A 25,372-nucleotide genomic window follows, 5' to 3' on the forward strand; every position below is an offset into this window, starting at 1 on the left:
TGGGTCCAAATATCCAGTACCCACCCTCCAACCCACCCCGCAAAAAAGCACCCATCTAACAGGTATATCTAAATCTGAAATCTGAAAATCCAGAATCCAAAAGTTTTTAATGACAGGATGCCACAAGTGGAAAATTGCACAACTAACCTCATGTGATGGATCACAGTCAAAGCACAGGTGCACTAAAAATGTATAAAAGTAACCTCAGGGGGCTGGGGTTGTGGCCCAGTGGTAGAGTGCTTGCCTCGAATGCGCAAGGCACTGGGTTCAATCCTCAGCACCATATAAAATTAAATAAATAAAATGAAGGTATTGTGGCCATCTACAACTAAAAATATTTTTTTAAAAGTAACTTCAGGTTATGTATATAAGGTTCATACAAAACATAAGTGAATTCCCAAGATATTTCATTATGTATACACAGGTATTCCAAACTGCAAAAAAACACAAAAAAACAAAAAAACCCAAATCTCAAACAATGCTGATCCCAAGCATTTTGAATAAGGGATGCTTAACCTATAATAAAAATCTGTGAAAATCAAGGATAGGTAAATATGTAGGAAATGCACATTAATGTAGGAAATGCACATCTTCCAAAAGTATTTAAGAGGAAATCAAGCCATATGAACAACAAGATACATGAATGGAAATAATACATGAATTTGAAATGGCAAAGCCTTTTAATTAGCTTAACTTAGTTACATTTGAAAATAAAGGGATAGATTATGAGAAAGTGTATACCATGGACATACTTAATGATTACTAACCTAGACAACTTCTACACAAAATTCAATGCTTAGCTCATATCGCCTCTTCCTCCTGTTTTTCATTGTACCTACAGCACTCTGTATGTGGTACGCTGTTAGCATATTGTCTTGGAATAATTCATTTTCTCATCTGACTTCCTGTCTAGACTGTAAGTTCCTTGAGAAGGGAATCACATTATATCTAAATCTGCATACCCAAGGTCTAATACTTCACCAATTAGAGAGCTTATAGTTAGAAAATCAGTTTGTTCTTAAATTCCTCAAATTTTCACAAGGTAAACTGAAATACCCCAAATTTTGGAGTAAAGTAGTCACCATTAATGTGACTCAATTTTCCTACTTATTATAACATTAACACCCAGCATGTGGCACATAGTAGACTCTTAAGAAATGCATACTGAAATAATCATTCAATCCATTCACCCAAGTTCCAGTACAAGTTTAGCCTTGGTAAAAGGGGCTGGACTCTTCAAAGAAAAGCTTTTGTCTCACTAGCTCTGCCTGATCCTACCTAAAAGCTGCCATACTTGAGCACGGCTTCTGACTGCGGCTGAGAGTGGTGGACAAGCCACCTTTCTCCTTCCCAGACCCCAAAGAGCGAGAAGCACTGCACCTAGGGCCGGGAGTACAAAGGTCCCCGCACTAAGGCACTGGCCTCAACTCACTGCAGCAACTGAAATCCCCAGATAAGAAACAAGTGCTAACTGAAAAAACTCGAGGTTTTTTAAATAACCCCAGCAGCTCCAAAGGCCAAAATAATTTATTCTTGTAGACGATCGTAGCCTGATAATGACTTAACTTTCTACACTTAACATCTTTGTCACCTCTCTAGACATATGTCCATCAATTATTTTTCCATATCCTTTCCAGTTAATTATATCCTACTATAAACCTACTCTTCCCACTTCAATTTCTGTCTTAACCTACATACAGGTTACCTTTCCCAGATGGTATAATTAAATGCTTAAAAATAAAAAAGTAGTCAAAATTCTGTCTTCACAAAAATGCCCAGAGACACAGCATTGCTTTTAAGCCACAGCAATTACCCATCAGCCTAAAGGCCATCTAAATCTTAAAGTCTTCAGGGAACAACATGACAGGATGCTCCACCTATGAGTTAGACTCTTCACCTTCCCGCCTCTGACTTCCTCTTGAGTTTATTCTCCTAATAGAGATGTATTATTCTTGGGATGGACGTGTAAATCCTCTCCAAGAAGGGCTCTGGAATATGATTTTTTTTAAAAGGTGAAGGCTGCATTTAACCAAAATTCCAATAGAAGAATGAATTAAAGGGGTAATTTCAGATGTAGTGAAAAGCTGTAATGTCCATTCAAAGTAATGAAGGCACACGGCATTAATCTCCTAAAAAGATTCAAATGCTATGAGTAGAGCAATTCTATTTCTTAGTGGGAACAAATTAAGATGATTTCCCTTACAGAAATTGCCATAATTACAAGTAATTATCTTGTACTCTCTAAATTTACCACTATAGCACATTCTGCAAATATCATTCCCTTCAAATACTTTATTTGGAAATACAGGAGAGATTGTTGCTTTGTGAATTGTGCTACAGTACACAAGCTTATTATCAATACCATATCATCTGTGTAGTAAAGAGATGGCATTCTGAAGTTGGAAGAGTTTAGGATTCCAAATTTACGATATTCCCTTCATCAGGTAACTAATATCACCCAAAGGAGTCCCAACAAAATGAGAATGGCAAACATTCAAAGATAAACTTGAATTAAATGTGGGCTTATGCCTGAAACAATGGGAAAATCATCCTGATATGCACAGGGCAATCGTGAAAAACACGTAAACAGCTGCTGGAGTATTTATAAAAATCCTTTCAGAGCCAAATGAAATCCCATCATTTGCAGCCTACTCAGTTTTTCATTTTCCTTTAATACGAAAATGTGAGAAAAAACAGTTGCTCAGTGGGCATTAGGAAGAGAATAAGCATGTGAAAACCTAATTTCACCATCTTTGGGGCCAATTACCGTCTGGATTTCAGCTGGCATTTGAAGTCTCCTCTCCAGCCAAACTGGGATTCCTTACCATTGTAAAAGAAAAAACATGCCCCAAGCTTGCCTTTCCCTAAGTCATTCTCACTGTCTGGAACAGTCTCATCTCTGTTGGAGAAAAACCCACGGACCCTCATGTCTAGCTGAAACGTCCTCCGCTCTTGGTCTACTCATTCGCACCCCAGCTCCCAAGCCCTTCTCTGTCTCCCACTCCACTCAGCTGTGACAGTTCCTTTTATTCAGTTTCCAGAGAACACTCTCTGCCACTCTGGTGATACTTAACATATGCCCCCTCACTTTTCAGATAACAGTACACTTCTCTTACCCTCTCTTCTAGATTGTAAGCTGTGAAGTGTATTTTTATTTATATTTGCATCTCCTCCAGTTATAACAAATGTTTAATAATATGATCAATTTAAATGAATTTGACTTAAAAAAGTTTTCCCATTTAGAAGCATATCATTGAAACAATCTGTAAAATGACTACAGAATGCAAATAAATACCTGGTTTTATTGAACTGTAATTTTTATGTTAGTGTTTAAAGCTCATCCTTGGTGAGATTATAACTCTGTGCCTATTAATCTTCCCTGGTATATTTGGTTGATACAATTTTGTTTTACTTTTACAATACTGGGGATTAAACCCAGGGATTCACAGGTATAGGCAAGAGCTCTACCATTGGGCCACACCTCCAGCCCGGGTAAGGATAAATGTTAACTTATTTGTACATGTATTTATACATAGTCAGTAACCTCTCATTTAAGATCTCACCTTTAATTGGTATCTCTTAAGCTTAGAATTTTTATGCTTAATTTTTAAACAAAAGGATAATGAAATGCACTCAGTTACTCCATATTTTCAAACTGTTTTAATAAACATTTAAATGTCACAAGTATATTCTATAGATTTATAATACTTAAGAATTAGCTTTAAGTATTTTACATTCTTGTTCATTCTTAGTCCAGTATGAGGAAATGCAAATATAGTTTACAGATTCACTTAAAAAAAATAAAGTCATAGAGTTCTGCCTAGATTAACAAGGAAATTTTGCCAACTTTACAGTTATTTACTGTAAATACTGGCTCCATAATAGCCCAGTTCTAAATTGTTTTTTTCCCATAAACCAAATAAATGGGATTGCATTTATATGGTTCATTAAAATTTCTTGAGAACCCTATAGCTAGCATCAAAAATAATTAGAACAATGGCAATGCAGTTAGATATAATCTACTTATCAAAGAGTTCTATTTTATATTTGTGCAAGCTGACATAAACAGTTTGCTTTTCACACATTATTCTACCCTTATTGACAGCAGTCATTAATTTCTCTTCCCTTCCTCCTGGTCCTCTTGCGTTACCTACACTGGCCTAGACAGGTCCTTTCTTGGAATTATGAAGTCTGTAATATTCTGTCCACAACTCCCTTCTTGTCCTGTCCACAGAAGTGAAGATCCCCTGCTGAATGTTGTTTCCTAGCTACTCAAGGTCCCCACCAAAATAGCCCCATCTCCACCTCAAACCAGGTCCCTCATGGACTATGGTCCTGCCATTTCATGTTACTCCCTACCAGCTACACCAAGTGGTTATATGGACACCCCCTTTTTAAGATGTTGCTGGGGGACAGACCAGTTGCTAACAAATGCTATTATTTATAGTCAGCACATACGCTACTATTATACTTGTATTTTACTGTGGGATTTTAAAAGAAATTGTAGGTATAGATGGACAGAATGCCTTTATGTTATTTATTTATTTTAATGTGGTGCTAAGGATTGAACTCAATGCCTCACATGTGCAAGGCAAGCACTCTGCCACTGATTCTCAGCCCCAGTCCCTACTGTGGGTTTTTAAAGCCTCAGCCCAATGGGATGTTAGAGAAATAAGTTCTAGATGTGTGTGTCTGAAAGCTAATAAACTTCTTGATGTCTTCAAATATACCATTCTTTTAGCTGTCTTTTCTTATAAACGAGCCCAACCCTAGCTGCTAACTTCTTCAGAAGAAGGAGAGCAGAACAGTGGACAGAGCTCTCTCATTAGGGTACCCAGGTCAAGGGCCACCCCTGATTAGCTAAGTGATATGAGGGGGTCACTTTACACTCTGGCACTCTCCTTCTTAGTCTGCAAGATTAAATGCTCCTTAAGGTTCCTTTCTAAAAAAATTTTAGTCTAAGTATTATAAATTCTCTCCAGCAAGTCTAAGCTAAAACAAAAAAGTTGTTTAAAATAATTTATATTTCAGTAAAGAAAACAATGTTTTAGTTAATTAATGTGCAACTAATTAATATTTAAGTAAATATTATTTATTAATAACTGAGTTCCTTGGTTATTTCTTCTCAAAAGCAATTACATGTATCCCCTGGGATGGAAGTAATACCCTCCACCTGAACCACTAATACTGGTTCCTTCTGCAGTAGTTTTGCTGCTGTTGTTGGTTTTGTTTGGGGTTTTATTTCCAGATGGGCTCAAATTCCTGGTCTCAACAGATCCTACCTCAGCCTCCCAAGTAGCTACCACACCCAGCACTGCCATGGCTTTTCACCATGTGTAGTTTTTATTATATGTAAGTTACATGAAAAATAAATTCCAAGTCAGATACACCAAAGCAGAGTCAGGAAAGGAGAACTGCAGTGGCATTCCACATCACTCAAAATGTTTTCAAGCCTATGATGCATTCACAACTGTATCTAACACTTATTAATAATGAATAATAACTCATTTATCAAAAGATCACTACATCAACTATCTAGAAAACTGCCTTAAAAAGAAATTACAAAAAGAGAACAAATGTCAAGTTTTTGTTTAATCAATTAGACTTTCTTTAATTTCCAAATATTTGAATGGATTTAATATTGATATAATTAGATCTGATTGGCCACCTTTGTTCTTCTTCAATACTGGGGATTGAACCCAGGGGTGCTCTTCCACTGACACACATCCACACAGCCTTTTTTTTTTTCTTTTTCTTCTTTTGAGACAGGGTCTCACTAAGCTGCGCAGGCTGGCTGGAACAAGCCTCAGCCTCCTGAGTAGCTGGGGTTACACACATGTACCACCACATATGTCATGGTCACCTTTTTAAAAGTGTTGATTCCCTTACTGGAGCACTTTGTGTTTCTTTAATAAATAGACAGTCCATGAACCTACATGAGAGCAGCATTACTCTGGGCAATGCAGAAAGAAAAGTAAAAACAGTACAAAGAAGGCATAAAATTATTTTAAAAGAAACAAGACATCAATCTGGGGTCATTCCATATGGGAACAAATAATTCCACATTCCTTAAAAGCTCTTATAGAATGACTGTGTCACAGCAACAGAACCATTCATGTTTGTGATGATAATCCTATGTAATCAGGAGATTAAATCATCCTATCATTCTTAGCATCTTTTGTTAAAGAAGATGGAAAATATGTACTATATTTTAGAAAACTTCATATTTAAAATGGTTGAAATTTTTTAAAGGTTGAAAGTTAATAAATTAAGTTTGGGTTACTGTGGCAATTACAAAAACACCACTTAGTGCAATGATTTTCCATGGATACCATAGTGACCATGGAATATCAAAATTCATAATCAATTCCCCAAACTTTTTTTAAAAATATTTATTTTTTAGTTGTGAGAGAACACAATACCTTTGTTTTATTTTTACATGGTGCTGAGGATAAACCCAGTGCCCATGCTAGGCAAGCGTTCTACCTCTGAGCCACAGCCCCTGCCTTCCCCAAACTTTTTGATATTTATCACCACCATTCCTACCCTCCTTTCAAACATCAGTTAAGCCATAGTAAATCTCTACTATTGTATTTCAAAGATGGTCACACATAGGCCATTTCACATTCTAATAAATTTACTAAAAAATTATCAATAACTTTAATAATAATAAAGTGATTTTCATATTATCTTTATTACTGTAGCTCACACTCTGTTGGAAAAAAATCTAATTACTAGGTAATAAAAAACGTCCACCAAAATAGTATAGGCCCCCATTTTCTTTCTACTCCTCAGTCAAAAATGTAGCAATCCTCAAGCACAGTATGTTGGGGCACACCTATAATCCCAGCTACTTTGGGAGGCTAAGGCAGGAGGGTTGCCAATTTGAGGCCAGCCTATGCAATTAAGCAATATCCTCTCTCAAAAAAATTTAAAAGGACTGGGAATGTAACTCAGTGGTAGAGTGTTCATCTAGAATTAAAAGAATTTTTAACTAATAAAAAACAATTTTATTTATGCCTGAAAATCTCAGTCTCAAAATATGTAATATATCTAGACTTAATCATTACAGCTTTTCACAGATACCAAATCTAGCATAAACCTGAAAATATGTCTATGTGTGCATTCTAGTTGTGTTCATTTATTATAAATATTAAAATTACAAGATATGCTATTAAGTTAGAACAATGAATTAATAATCCAGAAAAATGTAATGGATGTCAAGATTCTCAGATATATAAAACAAGTTAGCATGCAGTCTATTGTCAAATTTTAAATATTGTATTTTTACTTTCCTTAAAATAAGGGATACCTGCTTTGGACAAATCAGAATAAGAAATCATTTACCCATAAAAAACACTAACTATAATCTATTATGTTGTTTTGCCAGCATAGGACTATACCAAGGTTGTCCCAGAGAGTGCAATAAACTTCCCGGTGGGTTTCTCCCTCCCTTGCTCCCCTCTCATTACGGGTCTAGATTCAAGTCTGTGTATAGCGTGTGTTTGGGAGAGTATGTGTCCAAACAAAACCAGTTCTCACAACGACTTTCTGACTTCCAACTCCACTGGGCCCCTATTCCAAATGTTTACGGTATAACTTGAACTTGCCTTAATATCTGTGCTTCTACAAGACCCAGCCCCCCAACATTATATACTTCCAAAATATTATCTCTCACAAAAGTAAACAATGCTGGAAATACAGGTGTATTTATGAATGGACATTGGCTTTCATTACCAGGCATATGCTAGAGAAATTCCATTCTTTAACAGTCTAAACTGAGAGATATCTACCAGCAAAATAATGATAATAATAATAATAAAAGCTTATTTGCAGCTTTGACAATACTCACCAAACTTATTTCATGAGCCTTTCCTAGAAATTCAATTTATTACACAGAAAGTATAAATCAAAGGATACAATTTTATGGTTTTTCTTAAACTACATGTAAAAGAAGAATAGTATACTCAAAATAACAAAGACAGGACACTCTACTAGAACAATCTAAAGGACAAAGTACGCTGGAAAAGGAATGTAGTTAAAGGGCTCAGTCATGTGAGAACTCTTAGCTTAAAAAAAAAACTAAAAAGGGGGGACTAGCAAGAAAGTTCAGGACAAAAGCTTCATATAAATCCTGAAAATGTCAGTTAAATGATATAATTTTATAGCTTTCAATAAAACTACATGGTTTTAGCACATCAATAAAAGCAAAGTCTTAAAGCTGAGACATACATTGTTATTAATGATGGAATGAATTCACGGTGGAAGCAAGAGCTGGCAGGACTGGCCGGGAGTTTAGGTTTTTCTCTGCTTCCGCTGTATTTTCCACAGCATGTCATCACTGTGACTGACTAGCAAAATGAAGGTGGCTGCTGGCGCCCTTTCTTGAAGTTGGGCCAATTAAACTCTGTAGCCTCTCACACTGGCAAAGCTTACTGGCTAGCTCCTGAGCAGTGACGGTGCCAACTCAGATTTCCTCATTGCTGACTTCCTTCACTTCTTATCAAGTCTACCAACCATTTCCACCGTCTTGAGTGTTCCTGGAAGTAGTCTACTACAGATGACCATTTCTTACCAAATATACAGAATAATAAATATTGAGGGTTAAAGGGAATAGAGATGTACTCTGGTAGTTTACAATCAGGGTTGGTGCACAGACATCTCATGATCAGTATGAGAAGAGTCACAAATAACTGCAACTTTTTACCATTTTTGAAAAATTGAGGCTAGGTGTGGTGGTCCACACCTGTAATCCCAGTGATTCAGGAAGCTGAGGCAGGAGGATTGCAAATTCAAAGCTTGCCTCAGTCATTTAATGAGGTCCTAAGCAACATAGAGAGACCCTGTCTCAAAAATGAAAAGGAGAAAGGGCTGGGGATATGGCTCAGTGGTTAAGCACCCCTCAGTTCAGTCCCCACTATCAAAAATTTTAAAATTAACAAAAATTGAGGTGAAAGTCACAGAACACAAAATTTATCATCTTTTAATATATATTGTATACTTTAGCATATAATTTTGTGACATTTAGTACATGCACTGTGTTATGCAACTACCACTTTTTAATTGGTATATAGTTCAGCTCATCCCCTTAATGAGCTGCTCTCACTTCTCTTCAATATGGCATTCTAGGAGGGTGAAAATAGGTAAACTTGCAAGACAGTCATTTCTAGTAACTGGCAAATCAAAGGATCTTACCAACTGGCTGAAGATCCCAGAGCATCTCATCCCATAAACGCATTCATTCACACCAACATTCACTGGTTCAGCTCCTCCTCTGTGCCCATCCCCTCAAAATCTTAAACTGGTAGAGACAGACATACTGACAGATACAGTCCAGGGCTGGGACCGCAGCCCATACAAGTATGGTCAAAAGAATGTATGGCCATCAATGCCCAGCAAGAAAAGAACTGTTCACAGGAAGACTGACTAGGAGGACAGAAGCAAGGTGAGTTAGGAAAAGTATGAAGAGAAGGCGTCTAGGGAGAGGAAAGAATCCCAGTGAGCCATGTCCAGCTAGGCTGCAGGGTAACACTGTGCCACAAGGAAAAATGTAGGAAGCATTTTTTATATGCCAAGCGCTCTTGTAGGTGTTTTGCATTATATCTTCAAAGTCATACTAAGAGCGAGGTGCCATTCATTTTGAATAGCAGAGACCCCAGAAGTACAGAGAGGGTAGGCAGCTTGGCTACACAGCTACTGAGAAGCTGAGCTGGAATTCCCTCCCACGCAGCGTAGCGGCAGAGCACATCTTCCTTCTCATGTAGTCTGTACTAAAGTTTTCTTCCATTCATCTCTTTAATAAAGTTAGTTGCTTAAGACAGATCTTTTATGATGGAAGCTACAATATGCCACAACACACTGAAAGTAAACCATGAATGGGCACCACCAAGAATCCTTTTGGCCTCTGAGCAGGTGAGAGAGTACAGAACAAACTCCTGTCATTTTCTTGCCCAGCACCTCCCTCCCCTGCCCAGAGATACAGGGCAAGACTTAACAAGGTGAGCAATGGCAGCCTGTGTTTTAAAAACAATTACTTGAAAGGAATGAAAAGAGAGAACCAGAGAAAAAAAGAGACCAGAAAAAGAAAAATCATTAGGATGCCATTTGCAGTAGATCCAGCAAGTGATAATGAGGCGCTAAACTTGAACAGTGGGGAGTCAGATGTGAGAGATTAAATGACTTGCCCAAGGACATGAGTCAAGGGAACTGCCAGCACCAAAACCTGGGTTTCAGGTCACACTGATCTGGGAATGGTGTTTGGATTGGATTTGCAGAAACATCTCAATCAGGACATTTCTACGACTTTAGAAATTACAACTACCTAATCCACAAAGCTTATTTTTTAAAATCTATTTTATACTATTAAACAAGCTGTGGCCCAAAATGAATAATCTAATATCAATTGCACAGCATTCAAGCAGGTGACTGTCATTTGGTATAACTGTATTAAAATTTGAGACTTAGCCTTATAATCCTGAAACAAAATACTTATTTCATCATAGAGAAAGTATAGAGATCTGAAATACACTCTTTCATAAAAGTAATAAGCTATCCTAAGACACAGATTTACAGAACATAATCCTCACAAGTGAGCTTCCAAACAAGCTTTTTAAATGAAGCTCTGTCAGAGAAGTCATTTAAGAAGCCAGATTCACATTTTATTAATGTGACAAGTGTAACAAGATAAATATATCATATGATTCTCAAATGACATAATTAATGTAGCTTATGTGGCATATTCCTATTAATGATCTTTTATTATGTGTGAACAGTAAAATAACATTAGATGAGCAATGAAAAAAATCCAATCAGCAGTTGCCTTCCTGAAGGTTCTGACTGCAGCCCTATTTACACAGTGTTATCTGATAGTAATCCTTGGGTTTTAAAGAACAGAAATCGCTTCAGATTTGTAAACAAACATTTTCCTATGAGATAAGCATTTTAATTGCTATCATTTCTGCAAATATAAGATTAAAATAATGTGATGCATGATAGCCTCTTAAGGTGGAAACAAAGGAAAGCTTATTTTGCCAGGCCAATTAGGTTATGTGAATAAAAGGATCATGACACTGGATTGTGAGCCCAGTCTACACAGCCTGGCGCTGTGACCTATCATGACTTCCATGGAGATTTTGTGGCGAGTGGCTGCCCCCTCCCTGATGCTGTCTGCAAATATAAGAAGTAAGTGACAAAATAATTCTGGTTTTCCTTAGTAATCTACTACAGTTCAATAACTATGAATCAACTGAAATATAGGAAAATCTAAAAATACAAGTTTTATAAGTAATAGTTTAATAAGTAATAGCTCTTATTACTTTCACATCAAAGAAATATTTATTGAGCAATTATACTTCCCTTGGCATCAAAAAAGAGGGGAGATGGTTCCTGAATTTAAGAAGCTTGAAGTGGTAGAAAGAGGTTAGATACATACATAAAGTGATGGAGATATACATGGTAAAGAGGAAACAACATCCCAAGACATGAAAGATAGTGCTCCAAGAATTCAGATGTAGGTAAAATCACCACATTTCAAGAGGAAAAAGGGCTGGGTGGGGACATCTTTTTGCAAGCACCTTGAAGTGAGAGAGCAGAGCTCTGGTTAAATATAGTATATTGAGATCAACTCAGGCTTATCTTTCTTGGATAAATAGCCCTTTTCATCAAAGTTCCCAAGTACAATGGTAAAGAACACACACTCTGAAGTAAATAAAGCCTGGCCCAATCCTAGTTCTGACCCTGTATAACTGTGGGTAAGTCACTCCCCCCCCCTAAATCTTAGTTTCCTTAAAGTACAAGTTATAACACCTCCCATCTCACTGGATAAGAATAAAATGAGCTCATATAGACCAATTAGAGATGTCCAGCATAGAGCAGGTGCCTCAGAAATGGTAGCTGCTGGAGCTGGAGTTGTGGCTCAGTGGTAGAGCATTTGCCAGCATATGCGAGGCACTGGGTTCAATTCTCAACACTGCATATAAATAAATGAATAAAATAAAGGTCCATCAACATCTAAAAAAATGGTAGTTGCTATTTGCATGATATCAAATGTTGCTCTTACCATGATGCAACAAGGACAATTGCTCAAAATCTTGCTTTAAAAAAAAAAAAACTATTAAGGTATAATTGACTTAGAAAGAGCTGTCCATCTTTATACAACTTGATAAGTTTGTAGATATGTATATACCTCTGAAACATGCTTTTAGGCCTACAGTGTTTTGGAAGACTGGGTCCCAAGCTCCTCACTGATCATGGGGGGCAAAACATGATGAATCTTGTCATGTTCTGATGGTTTCTTTGTGAAAAGGTTTCAGACCCTAATAGAATACGCCAGACTCTCGTGTTTAAAAAGCTTGCATTAAATATCAAGTCTAACCCAGCAAGTAAGCAGAGAAAAGAGGAGGAAAGAGCTCCCCTTCAATCATGTACCCCAGCTGCATCCTCGGTTAAAACAAAGAAATCTTGAACCTATAGTTACTCTCTTACAGTGAACCCAGAATTTAGAAAAGCCCCAACTAGTAGAGGCTGACAGGACACCATGACAGCTAACTACCCACCAATTCTAGTCATGAGGCCAGCTGCACACAGACACTGCTTGAGGCAGCATTCTGTGGATGATCTTCTTAGCTTTGTTAAAATCACATCAATGCAGTATCACTTTTCATCTGTAGTGTAAATGGTTTTATGAAACAGTTTGGTAAAACACATGGCATGTGACTGTACCATTACAAATGTGTTAGCTGACATGGCCAGAAACCATCACAATGATCTGATCATGTGAGTATTCTGGCAAGAGTACAAAAATAAGCCTAATCTTTGTGAAGACTTACTAGTGCCCTAATGAGTTGAATACTGAGTCTTCTCTAAAGTAGCTTCCATTTCCAGTGCAGGAGAAACAAGATCTGTTCTCAACCACCAAATAATCATACAGCATTTGATGGCTCAGCTTATTTTTTTGTAATCTTCTGTGAACTCCACAGAATTAGATCTGGATCCTAATAATGTGATGATTTGAGATTATGAATACAGTGAATAAACACAACCTTCTGGTATAGCAATTGAAGCATCACAGAGTGAGTAAATACTGAGAGTGAATCCTAACACTTGAAACAGAATCTTCCAGAGTCTAGAAATCCACCTGACTGCCAAGAATAATACTTCCGTGGTTCAAGCAATACCCATACCCAGAGGGGATTCCACAGACATAACCACATGAGTTACTGCATATTGGGTAAAATAGAAAAAACAGACATTTATAAATGTACAGTTTGCAGACATCTTTAAACTACTCATAAATATTCAATTTACAAATACAGAAGAAATGAAGGACTTTAGGAATATGCAGGATCTGTTTAAATTGCTTAATTATATGGTTCCTTCTATGGGTTTTCCTCATCCTAACTGTTTTTATTGGGGGTGGGGTGGGGGTGGGGAAATACATGGCTCTCCCGACCTAAGTGAACGAAACCAACCCCACTGAAAGAACCTCTAGGATGAGAACAAATACATAAGAGATTCTGGATGAGGTAGAAAAGACAATGTCACAGGACAAAATCACATCAATGGGATGTCCAAGAAAACCTTTCAAGTCACCAGGCTATTCGGAGGCAGGGTTTGTCAGATTCCGGAGCAGTAAAACAAATGCACAATATCTTCTCAGGCATTTCACACATGATTTCTATTTCAGCTCTGATGTAAAACTCGGCATCACACATCATGGCACAAAGAAAGAGTCATTTTAGCTAGTTCAAGTAAAACACCAGACAGCTGCTAACAGACACAGGTCGCGGCTGGGGAGGGGCACAGCAAATCCAGCTCTCTGTGTTTTCCTCCAGAAGAATGTCAATAAAACCCACGTCCAAATGAGGTCTTCGCAGGGGGAGGGAAAGCGCGGCCACGCAGTGAGCCACTGGGTTCACCTAACAGTTATGGGCAGTCAGACAAGTTAGCAAAGGGAGCCCTGGCCAACAACTTGAAGAAGGCTGTCTTTCCCCCTCAACATCCTGGGGTGGGGACCAGTCCCACGTTTGGAAACGTTATTTCTGGGACCAATAGCAATTTATTTTGATAGAACCACTGGATTGTTTTTTTCTTGAGTTCTCAACAAAGGAGCCATATTAGGAAATAATCTCGCAAAAAGCGAGGTGTCCCCTCCCCTGCCCACGCTCGGGGCACACACGCGGCTCACGCCGACCGCAGACACCAGCCCGCGCACAATGGCCGCGCTCCGGGCCCACGCGGCCGCCCGCGCCCCACGGCTCGAGGCCCGGCCCGGGGCGCTCGGGCGGGAGGCCCCGCGGCCCGCCGCCCGGGAACCAGCCACCGCGCGGTTGTGCTGGGGCTGTTCGCCCCCCAGCGGGGCCCTGGGGAAGCGGCTGCCAGCGGCTTGGAGACGGTTAACCCCTTGGGGAAGTAGGTGCTCCAAGACCCACCTGCGGGGCCGCTGGAACGAGTCCCGGGCAGCCCCAGACGGTCCCCACCCCGAGACCCTGCGCCGCCGAGAACTCGGACCCTGGAAGCTCTTGGCTGGCTCGGGCAAAGCTAAGGATGTCACGGGCTCCACAGGGCTCTAGAGCGAACGGGTGTTTCTGAGCTGTCACCCCCGAGGGTCCACGCATACCAAGAAGGAAAACTTGGAGGGCAGTGGACGCAGACCAGACTTGGTAACTTGTCCCGAAGGGAACGGCGCGAGTCCCTCAGGGTCCAGGGCTGTCTGCACCCCCGGCCCAGAGAACTATGAAGGATGTGGAGGGACCGAGGGCCGACCCCAGTCACCCGTCCCTGAGTGGGGCTCCGGGCCCCGTCCCCACTCCGTGACACTTACCTTCTTCCGGGGCTGCCATTTCATCATATTTGTACAGCCGATACGTGGAACATCAAGATGTTGGCTGGGGGCTGGGGGCAGATGCAGGGCAGCGGCGACTGCAAGTCATGCTGCCTCCCTCCCACCCCCTAATTCTTCCCCATATTCACTGCAAAGGGAAAAAGCCCAGGAGAGTCCAGTCTTTTCGCCTTCAGTTCAATGAAAAGTATCCCCAAACCACGAACACACTTCCCACCGGGCTAGGAAGTCCCAGCAGCCACCAGTGTACTCCTGCCAGAGCGGGGCATTTTCCCCGGCTGGCGCTTGCAAAAGGAGCCTGCGGCAGGGGGTCTCGGAGCCGGCTAGAGACCCTCTCTCAGAGAAGAGACTGAGAACGCGAGCTGCTGCAAAAACCCAGCCGGGCTCCTGCCATCCAAACCCCTTTGGCGAATTCTCCTCTTCTCAAAAAAGATTAGACAAGCAATCAAACCCTCACGAGCAGCCTGGAGCAATTCCCAAAATTCTGGGTGTATTTCTCGTTTGTAAAATTTAGCAAAGAAAATTCCAAAGATCTGTAATCAGAGCTTCTTTTACGCTGTTTTCTCTTCCTTCTTGGATAACTTGGGAAAAGGATCTGCCCTTCCCGGAATGCCTACCTTCCCTGAACACTGTAAATAGGAAAACTTGGTTTGTGTGTTTAGATTTTTTTTTTTTTTAATTCCCAAGAACCTTAGTGGGGAAAGGCTGGAAGGAAATCCTGCAAGAACCCAACTCCACAGCTCAGTCTGCACTAATGACTTCCTTCCCTTCAGTGCAAGCACAGCCTGCCCAGCTCCAGCCACACAGCAAAACGGTTTCTGGGTCTTAGTGCCACGACATCTGCTCAGATGCAAAAAGTAAGGCAAAGCGTACAGTTCTGGAGGACCCAAAGGCTCCAAAGAAACAGACCCAGAAGAGATATACGAGGTTAGGAAACCCTTTCAAAAGACATGGATTTAGGATTTATATTCAGAGAAAAAGGCAAAGGAGATTCTAGACCAGAAGGCTTTAAAAACTTAATTTCCGACTTGAAGAAAAGAGATTTGAGGTATCTATCAAGGTAATCAAGAGTTTTGCCCAAAATGAAGCTAAATATAGATTCTAATTGCTTCTCTAAATTTAGTGCTAATTTTATTACATAAAAATATTGCTATGAGGATTTTCATTCATCTTCTATGAGATGATTCTATCTTTAGTTAAGCAGATTAATCTATAAATAGAAAATACTATGTAATTCTATTATTAATCATCCAACATGTCTATCAAATCCCATGCTATCATGATTCTGTTTTGATAGCTGTCAATATAAAAGGTAGTATTAGTTACTGTAATACCAACTGATGTACATTATGATAATAATGGATGTACTAAGTCCAGTGTTCCCAGTGTTTAACCTAACTACTCTCAGAGTGCTGAATGCATTGTCAGAACTGACTGATATGGAAGAAAATATACAGATGGATCACTAACTATATCATATTATAAATAAATCATCAAAACACCCCAAACAATTACAGTTGACCCACAGTATCCATGTAGGACTGGTGTTATCATTCCATTTCAAGGATGAGGACAGGTGATTCAGAGACCACACATAGAGCATGGTGGGGTTAGAAGTCAAACCCGCAAGGAACTTTTTTCAAAGCCTGTATTCCTTTCATGTTAAGCCTCATAGCTACATGCCAGCTCATCTCAATAACCTCACCTCTCATCTCAATAAGCCTATCAACTGCCAACAACAAGCACCTGTTATTTGCCAGCTCCTTTTCTAGACACTAGAAACATGAGGAAGAGGCTACCCCCTGCTCTTGAGAAGATTACATGACTTCAGGCAGCAGTCACAAGTAGCTCCAATTCTGTTTGTATTCTGATGCATCCATAATATTCTGGGCAACTTCATGTGGATATCCTATTAGCAAAGAAAATTCAATAAATTCAAACTAAATTGATCCAGTCTCTTCCTAAATCAGCTTCTCTTCCTAACTTTCCTTTTTTTGTCCATAACAGCATTATCCTTCCAGGATCACAAACTGAAACCTTAACACCATTCCTTATATCTAATCTATCACCAAGTCCTCTCACTTCTTTCCTGTACATCACTTTCAAATTGCTCCTGCTGACATCTGAAAGAAGAGCCTCACAAGACAAATACATATTAAGTATCAACTCAGTGCACAGCATCCTGTGGGATAGAAAGGTATGAAACTAAGTCCCTAAGCCAGAGGAGGTTACAAAGAAATTAGGACAGATCAGAAATCCTATAAGAAGACAGCCAGGCACTTGCTGCCTCAGTTAGTTGGACAACTAATGAGTTCTGTGGTCCACAGGTATCCTAGGAATTAGGAGAAATCATAAGCAGGGTGGCCAAGGAAGGCTTCACAAGGAACTTGAAGAAAAAAATCACAAGAGATGACTTATTCTGGCACCAAAACCCCAAGTGCTTAGCATGGCTGCAGTGCCTTTTAGGACCTTCCCATGTCTCTGAGCTCACTCCTTCTCCTGCTCCCTTACTAATCCCTCAATATACCAGCCCTCCCACTGTCCCTTAAACATGCCAGGTATATATTTGTGGTGCCCTCTGCCTGGAAAACACTTCCTCCAGATACCCTTGTGGCTGCATTCCTCAGTTCCTTCAGGACTGTTCAAAAATCATGTTAGGAAGCTGTCTCTCACCATCACACCTAATATAACAGTGTCATGACCCTCACCTGGTACTATCTGTCCTCTGACCCTGCTACATGTTACTTCAAGCCCAATCACATATATAGTTTGTTTATTATAAAACATCTATTCACCCCACAAAAACATAAATTCCAAAGGAGCAGGAACTTTGTTAAAACACCAACACCCAGTGAACATTACCTCACACAGAGAAGGCAACCAATAATACTTGTTGAATAAAACAATTTTTAAAAGAGAGAGAAAAAGGAGAATTCTGTGAGCAAAGGAGATGGGCATATGTAAGATGTCTTCAAAATACAAAATATTGACCTGCTTACAATATATGTCTTGGATGGAGGATGCTGCTCTGAGCACTTGCCTAGCATGTTCAATTCCCAGCACTAAAATATAAATTTATTTTAAAATATAAATATATATACATACATACACACACACACACACACACACACACTCACACACTCACACTCACACACCCCAATAGACAGATAGATAGATAACCTAAGTATGAGAATATTAGAGACAGGGACTTTGTCTTATTCAACTTTGTAATCTCCAGTGTCTAGAACAGTACCTAGCACAGAAGTATTTAATATTTATGTGATAAAAAGAATGAATGATGAGCCAGATGTGGTGAGGTATGCCTGTACACAGTGGTTTGGGAGGCTGAGACAGGAGGATCATGAGTTCAAAGCCAGCCTCAGCAAAAGCAAGGTGCTAAGAAGCTCAGTGAGACCCTGTCTCTAAATGTAATACAAAATAGGGCTGAGGATGTGGCTCTTGGTCGAGTGCCCCTGGGTTCAATCCCCAGTATTCCCCTTAAAAAGAAATGGTGAATGAATAAAATCATCTTCCACATTGTACAAAATAGATATTTTAGAAAGATATATTAAAACCAAATTGCTGGGAACATAAACCAAAAAAATTTAGACTTTATCCTATAGAACGTAAAGCATTGAAAGGATTAATAATGGAAGGGGGCAGGTTGAAGGAGCTCTTTGGTGGGGACGGGGGATACTAGAGATTCAACCCAGGGGTGCTTTATACACCATCACTGTGCCACATCCCCAGTCCTTTTATCTTTTTTTTCCTGAGACAGGATCTCACTAAGCTTCTTAGGCCCTTGCTAAGTGGCTGAGGCTGGCCTTGAACTTGCAATCCTCTATTTCAGACTCTGAGACACTGGGATTACAAGCATGTAACTCCGTGTTTTTTTTTTGTTGTTGTTGTTGTTGTTGTTGTTGTTTTGTGTTTGGGGTTTTCTTTGACCCCATGTTGCCCAAGCTGGTTTTCAACTCCTGGGCTCAAGTGATCCCAGTGCCTCAGACTGCTGAGCAGCTGGGACTACAGGCATGCGCCACTGTGCCTGGCTTGAAACAACATTTTAAAATAACCTAATGTAACACAAAATATTGACTATTATTTTATGGGGCTGTTTTTAATTTTTTAAACTATTTGCATGATTAAAATGCTATGGCCATTTGACAAATAACAAAACTGGAGTTCAGAGACGGTAAGCAGCCAGTTAACACCATGCTGCAAGTCCCTGGCAATGGGAAAGCACTCCTTCTGTTTACAAACCACTGCTTGAGTAATGGAGGTAGAAACCTACAATTGCTTTAGGAGTCAAAAGAAGTTTCTACTCTTTAACATGCTGTATGACATTTTAAGAAAGGCAAGGCAAGTAACATGAATAAGTGAAACAGGAGAGAATTGTGAGGAGTATAAACCTGGAGATACATGGATCGTGTAAAGGGGGAAGATGCGACACAACTCCAGTGAACTGATGTCATACAGGAATATCAGTCCAACAGTGCCAGAGTCTCTAATTTTCATGAGAAGCTAGAAATTTCCTGATTTCTGTTTGCTAAAAAAAATTTAAAGCATCCTAACAGACCAAACAAAACATGCCTGGAGGACTAAATTTCATCTCAGGTCCTAATTCGTGACTGCTGATTTAACCACTCAGGGCTTCACTTTCTCATACGTAAACTAAGAGATCTAATAGTTCCTAATCTGTGGGGTAGTTTTCCTAAGGCATCTGTGACTCCACATGCATACTACTCTTGGTCTGTGAACTGAACAGCGGTCTCCCTGCTCAGAAGTTGTTGGACTTCACAGTACACAAGTTATTTAAACTGGGGGTGGAGGGTCTGAGAGGAGTGGCCATATCAGGAGACAAAAAAAAAAAACCAAAAACTTTCATTTCTATAGAAAGAATCAATCTAAAACTTTACAGTGATGCAAGGTTTTAAACCAGTTTTCAATTTTTTAGTTAAATTGCCTTTGGGTCACTTATTTGTAATCTGTAGGGCACTTCTGTCCCTGCTGTCCGGTGAGCTGTTTCAGCTTTCATTTAATAGGTACCACTCGGTAGAGGACCATACCCCCAGAAGCCTTTAAATACCAACACTGTCTTAAATCATTTTATTCTTTCTTCTCTGTGCCTTTATTTATTTATTTTACTTAACCCAAATTGAATTGGTATTTGTACTTGAAATCTTTACAGATTTAGTATTGCACCAATATACTTTCTCCATCAAGAAGAATTATTTATGTGGAGTTACCAAGCTAGCACAGTTAGTTCAAAATGTTGTCATTTAACATTATTGTTTCAGAGATCCAACACTGAACAGTAAGAACACATTTTCCCAGATCTGTAGCTACTAAAAAGCATTTTTATAACTTCCTCATTTTTAACATAGCATTTGCAAATCACTTTCCTAAAAGCAGATACTGTAAAACAGTCTATTAAAATAATATTTTCCTCAATAACTACTTGTCTATTCAAATCTGAACAAAAGCAAGAAAGAGGAAATGAATGGTGAAAACACACCTTTTTTCATTGTTGTGAATTTCTTCAAGATTTCCTAAGGAGTGATATGTCTGACATTGATCATAGGGTAAATGCCTGCAAAAGCTGGCCTCATACTTATTTACATTTGTCGTATTTTAGAAGTACATTATTAAGTTCAATGTGAAACAGTATTTGGAAAATACATTAATTTTCCTAAAAACCCTTAAATGACTTTCAAGTACTAAAGAGGTAAAGGGAAAAATAAAGGGACAAAGGTAGAAGTATATTTGATTCCCAAAAATCTTGCCTCCTTAGTGATATTTCACAAAATTGGATGCATTAAGAATGTGAAGGCCTGGCTAGGACTCAAGCTCAGCTGGTAGAACGCTTGCCTAGCATGTGTGAGGCACTGGGTTCGATCCTCAGCACTACATAAAAATAAAATAAAGGTATTGTGCTCATCTATTATAAAAAATATTTTTTAAAAAAAAGCTTTGCTTTGCTTGGGGGAAAAAAAAAACTAAATTAACCTGTTACAATAGGAATTCTGCCACTCTGCCTGCTGATACAGGACCAGGCTCCCATCCTGTGGCAGGAAACCGTGGCAGATGGCTGGACAACATCGAGTCTAACCTCACCCACCCACACCCTCACCTCTGTCCATTATCAGGCAGCTCCAGAGAGGTTGAATCCCAAGCCTTTGATTCAACACTCATTTACTGAGCACTCATTATGCACCCTGGACAGTACGAGGCTCTGTGAGACAAGACAAAAATAAATCAGATAATTTTTGTCCTGGAGGAGATAGCTGTTTGGTGGAGGTCAAAAGGGAAGACAGGTACATGACTAACAGAAAAAATAACAACAGGGGCAGCTAACACCAATTGATCTTGCTATTTCCTGACTCTCAGGAGCCCAAGGACTTAGCCCAAGCTAAGCGCTAGAAGAATGGAATAATTAATGGCATATTCTCTCATTAAGAATAAAGAAGCCCTAAAGAGTAATTACTTCTGACTGTGGTAAGTGAGAAAGGTTTCACAGGAGAGGTGGCCCAATACTCTTTCCACAAGGAGAGAAAGGGTGTGGGTGGCAGTGCTTCAGACTGAATGAACAGAGCAAGAGCCAAAACCTGAAGGTGGGAAATGAGGCCACGTTAGCAAGTCATCGAATGCCTGAAGGCAAGAGGTAGTGAAGCTAAGTTTAAAAGGTGGTAAATGCTTTTCTATTCAGAGTAATAGTAACTATCATTTATTGAGTATGTGCCAGGTGGTGAAATATTTTAAATATTTTTCATTTCATTGAAATAAATGCTTTTATGAAGAACTATTATTATGCCCATTTTATGGAAGAGGAAACTGAAGCTATAAGGTTAAGTAAATTCTCAGCATATCATGGCTAGAAAGTGGCACAAAGAAAATTAAGGTCAGACTTCAAAGCCTTGCTCTTAATTCCTAATTTAGATTACAATGATGCAACAGCACAGGATTTTTTAAAAATATTTTTCTAGTTGTTGATGGGCATTTATTTTATTTATTTGTATGTGGTGCTTAGAATCGAACCCAGTGCCTCACACATGCTAGGCAAGTGCACTATCGCTGAGCCACAACCCCAGCCCAGCACAGGATTTTTTTTTTTTTATTGGTTGTTCACAACATTACAAAGCTCTTGACATATCATATTTCATACATTAGATTGAAGTGGGTTATGAACTCCCAATTTTACCCCAAATGCAGATTGCAGAATCACGTCGGTTATACATCCACAATTTTACATAATGCCCAATTAGTAATTGTTGTATTCTGCTACCTTTCCTATCCCCTACTATCCCCCTCCCCTCCCCTCCCCTCCCTTCTTCTCTCTCTACCCCATCTACTATAATTCATTACTCTCCTTGTTTATTTTCCCATTCCCCTCACAACCTCTTATATGTAATTTTGTATAGCAATGAGGGTCTCCCTTCATTTCCATGCAATTTCCCTTTCCCTCCCATCTCATGACTCTGTTAAATGTTAGTCTTTTCTTCCTGCTCTTCCTCCTTGCTCTGTTCATAGTTGCTCTCATTATATCAAAGAAGACATTTGGTATTTGTTTTTTAGGGATTGACTAGCTTCACTAAGCATAATCTGCTCTAGTGCCATCCATTTCCCTGCAACCAGCACAGGATTTTAATCATGGTAATATATAAATCTATTTGCGTCTTATGCTGATAATTCTGCAAGTACTGGAAGGATAGAAAGAATAGGAGAACAATAATGATGGGAAGGCCAAATAAGTTTCTGTTACAATAAATCAACAAGGGACCTTATGAGGGCATCTTGAATTAGGGCAGCAGAGATAGGAAAAGGAACTTCTTGAGATACATTTCAGAAGTAAAACAGGTCCTAAGAAAGGGGAGAAGTCCTATCGTTAAGGGGAGAGAGGGAAGGATTTAAAGGTGATCCCAAAGTCTCACCGTCTTTTAGAAAAAGACTCTCCACTAATTGATGCACAAGTCACAAAAAGAGCAGAGGATACTGAATGCAGTTTGAGACTTGTAGAGTCTGAGTGATGATAAGAGAGATACAGGAACATGAAATGTGTAGGTGGAGTAATAATCTAGAGTCAAGGATAAATGGATAGAGGGATAAACATTGGTGTGCATATCAATAGCTAGATAAATAGATATGTACATACAAAGAGCTATCAAGAGATTTGGGGGTCTCATTCACATAACAATAGTATGTATAAAAGGTAATGGTTAAAACTCTTCCAGGGATGGAGTCTGAACAATAAAGGGGAGGGGCATAAAATTAAATCTTGAACAATGCTATGGTTTTAAATATAGCAACTTCATAGGAGAGGTGGCACAATATTCTTTCAAATTCATCCAAATGAGACAGAAAACATACTCAGTTTCCTTAAGTAATTTTTTATTTTCCTTAGCAACTTTCATTTGGCCAGTATTGCCTGGTTCAAACCCAAGAGCCATCATTTACCAGCTGTGTGACCTTATGTTACTTCATTTTTCTTTGTCCCAATTTCTAACTCTTTAAATGGAGATGATAATAATAACACATACCTGAATAAAGTTGTTGGAAAGATTAAATTATATGTGCAATTATATACACACATAGTACATCCTGTAAATAGGAAAATCCTGCATGCTTAATACTGTTATTACTGTTATTGTTTTTCTGTTATAATTCTGATTTTCTTTTCTCTTTCTTCATCATACAATGGATTTTGTATTAATTACAATTTAGATAGCACAGAATACCAGAGCTAATGCTCATGTGTTTCTGTGATGATTATTTTTCTAATGAGACTTCTACCTGCCCATTGTTAGCATAATTGCAGCCATCTTCCTTTTCCATACCCTCACTTTATGACTACTGTTCTTATTCCCAAGAAACAGAGAGTAGCCCGAGATAAAACCTACTGGCCTGGAGACATGCTGGTCTCTCCCTGTTCTCTCTTTGAGAGACAGGAGACAATTTGCCAGCCCCTGGGATGGGGACATACTGGTTTCCCTGTTCTGTCCTTGAGAAGATAAAGGGACATGCCAGTTTCCCTGTTCCCCCTCCAAGAGATAGGAAAACTGCCCGTCTCTGTTCCCAAGAAACAAAACTGCCTTCCACAAGATCAGGGGGTACTTACTATGTCAATCAAAACTAAACCTGCCCCCCGGGCAGCCATGATTCTCGCCTATAAAAGGGAACATTCAAGGGGAGCTGCTGCTGCTCTCCCTGTCTGTTTGCAGACCCACTTCCTGTCCCAGGTGTGTGTGTGATCAATCCTGTGCCACTTTTCTTTCAACCATGACAGAGCAACTGGGACCAGTCTCACTACACTGGGAAAAATAGAAAAGAAAAACTAAATAAAAATAAAGAAAACAAAACAAATCAGCAGCCCAGTACTTGAACAAACCAGAGGAGCGGCCATCACCCTGGCTTTCTGCCTGGAGATACATTCCACACCAAGAGCAGGAAGGAAGTCCCAGGAAGAGCACAGGGTCTCACAGAGTTGAAGGGAGAGACGAGTGTTGGAGAAGGATGAAATAGCTGGAACAGTCAAAGTAGAGAAGTGGACGAGGCTAGAGAGACACGGAGCTCCAGAAGGCAGCAGAGGGTCCCCTTGGGTTTTAGCTGAACACTCACTTGCCCAGTGTAGGGGAACTCCACAGGCGAGGCTAAGGGACACTGCAAGGTAAACAATCCCTGAGCTCATCAGGACTGGAAGACTCTCAAGTTCAAGCCAGCAAGAGTGGGGCATCATCGCTGAACACGCAAGACATCCAGTAGTGACTCAAAGAGGTCATGTCTTCACAGCATGGGTAAGAGTAAAGCACACTTCGACCTCACCTTAACAAAACTTAGCAACAAGCCGCAAAAGGAGCCAACTTAATCTGCAAGTAACCATCTGTCAGCATTCGATGTTAATGTCCAACATTCATTTTCCAATGATGCTTATAAAAGGTACTATCCTGGAAATACTTTGTTATCTCATTGGCATGCAATCCATCTTCTATCACAAGAATGCTGTGGCTATGTTAGGAATGTTCCTATATAAATCAGATCAATGAACTATAATACCTCGGGCTACAGTCTTGTTACTTTCTATACTAAGTAGCCATAGCTATAGAGCATGCATAATTTTGCTGTTATACAATTTACCAATCAGGAAGAAAATTCAGCATATATAATCTTTAATTAAAATTTATCTTGAGTAGCTTCAGTGATAAGCTATTTGGGCCACAATATGGAGTTTGGGATTTATTAACCTTCCTAAAGGACCCTGATTATACAATAATAGTAACTTCAAGTGTGTAGGGTTTGTTTATTTAATATGTAGGTGTTACTTTTAAAGATGGATGAGGAGCTGGGGCTGTAGCTCAGTGGTAGAGCACTTGCCTTGCATGTGTGAGGTACTGGGTTCGATCCTCAGCACCACATTAAAAATAAAGAAAGAAAGAAATTGTACCAAGTACAACTAAAAAAAAATTAAAAAAAAAGATGGTTGAACTGGGGGATTATTTATGTTTATCAAAAGAGACTATTATTTTCTTGGTAAAAGAGACA

General features: G+C 39.4%; 1 protein-coding gene across 4 annotated transcripts in view; it reads right to left on the reverse strand.

Moving 5' to 3' along the window:
- The window catches only part of Ttc28 (tetratricopeptide repeat domain 28), a 593,457-nt gene that overhangs the window by 383,537 nt on the left and 184,548 nt on the right, over positions 1-25,372 (reverse strand). Inside the window, exon 1 of one of the 4 annotated variants that reach the window (XM_078039659.1) lies at positions 14,822-15,602. The exons of the other annotated variants lie outside the window; for them this stretch is intronic. Within the exon in view, the coding sequence (XP_077895785.1) occupies positions 14,822-14,848 (27 nt within the window). The 5' untranslated portion in view covers positions 14,849-15,602. Of the gene's footprint in view, positions 1-14,821; positions 15,603-25,372 lie in introns of those variants that run through there. 4 annotated transcript variants of the gene reach the window in all.

This window comes from Ictidomys tridecemlineatus, chromosome 2 (genome assembly GCF_052094955.1).
Source record: "Ictidomys tridecemlineatus isolate mIctTri1 chromosome 2, mIctTri1.hap1, whole genome shotgun sequence".
Lineage (NCBI taxonomy): Eukaryota > Metazoa > Chordata > Mammalia > Rodentia > Sciuridae > Ictidomys > Ictidomys tridecemlineatus.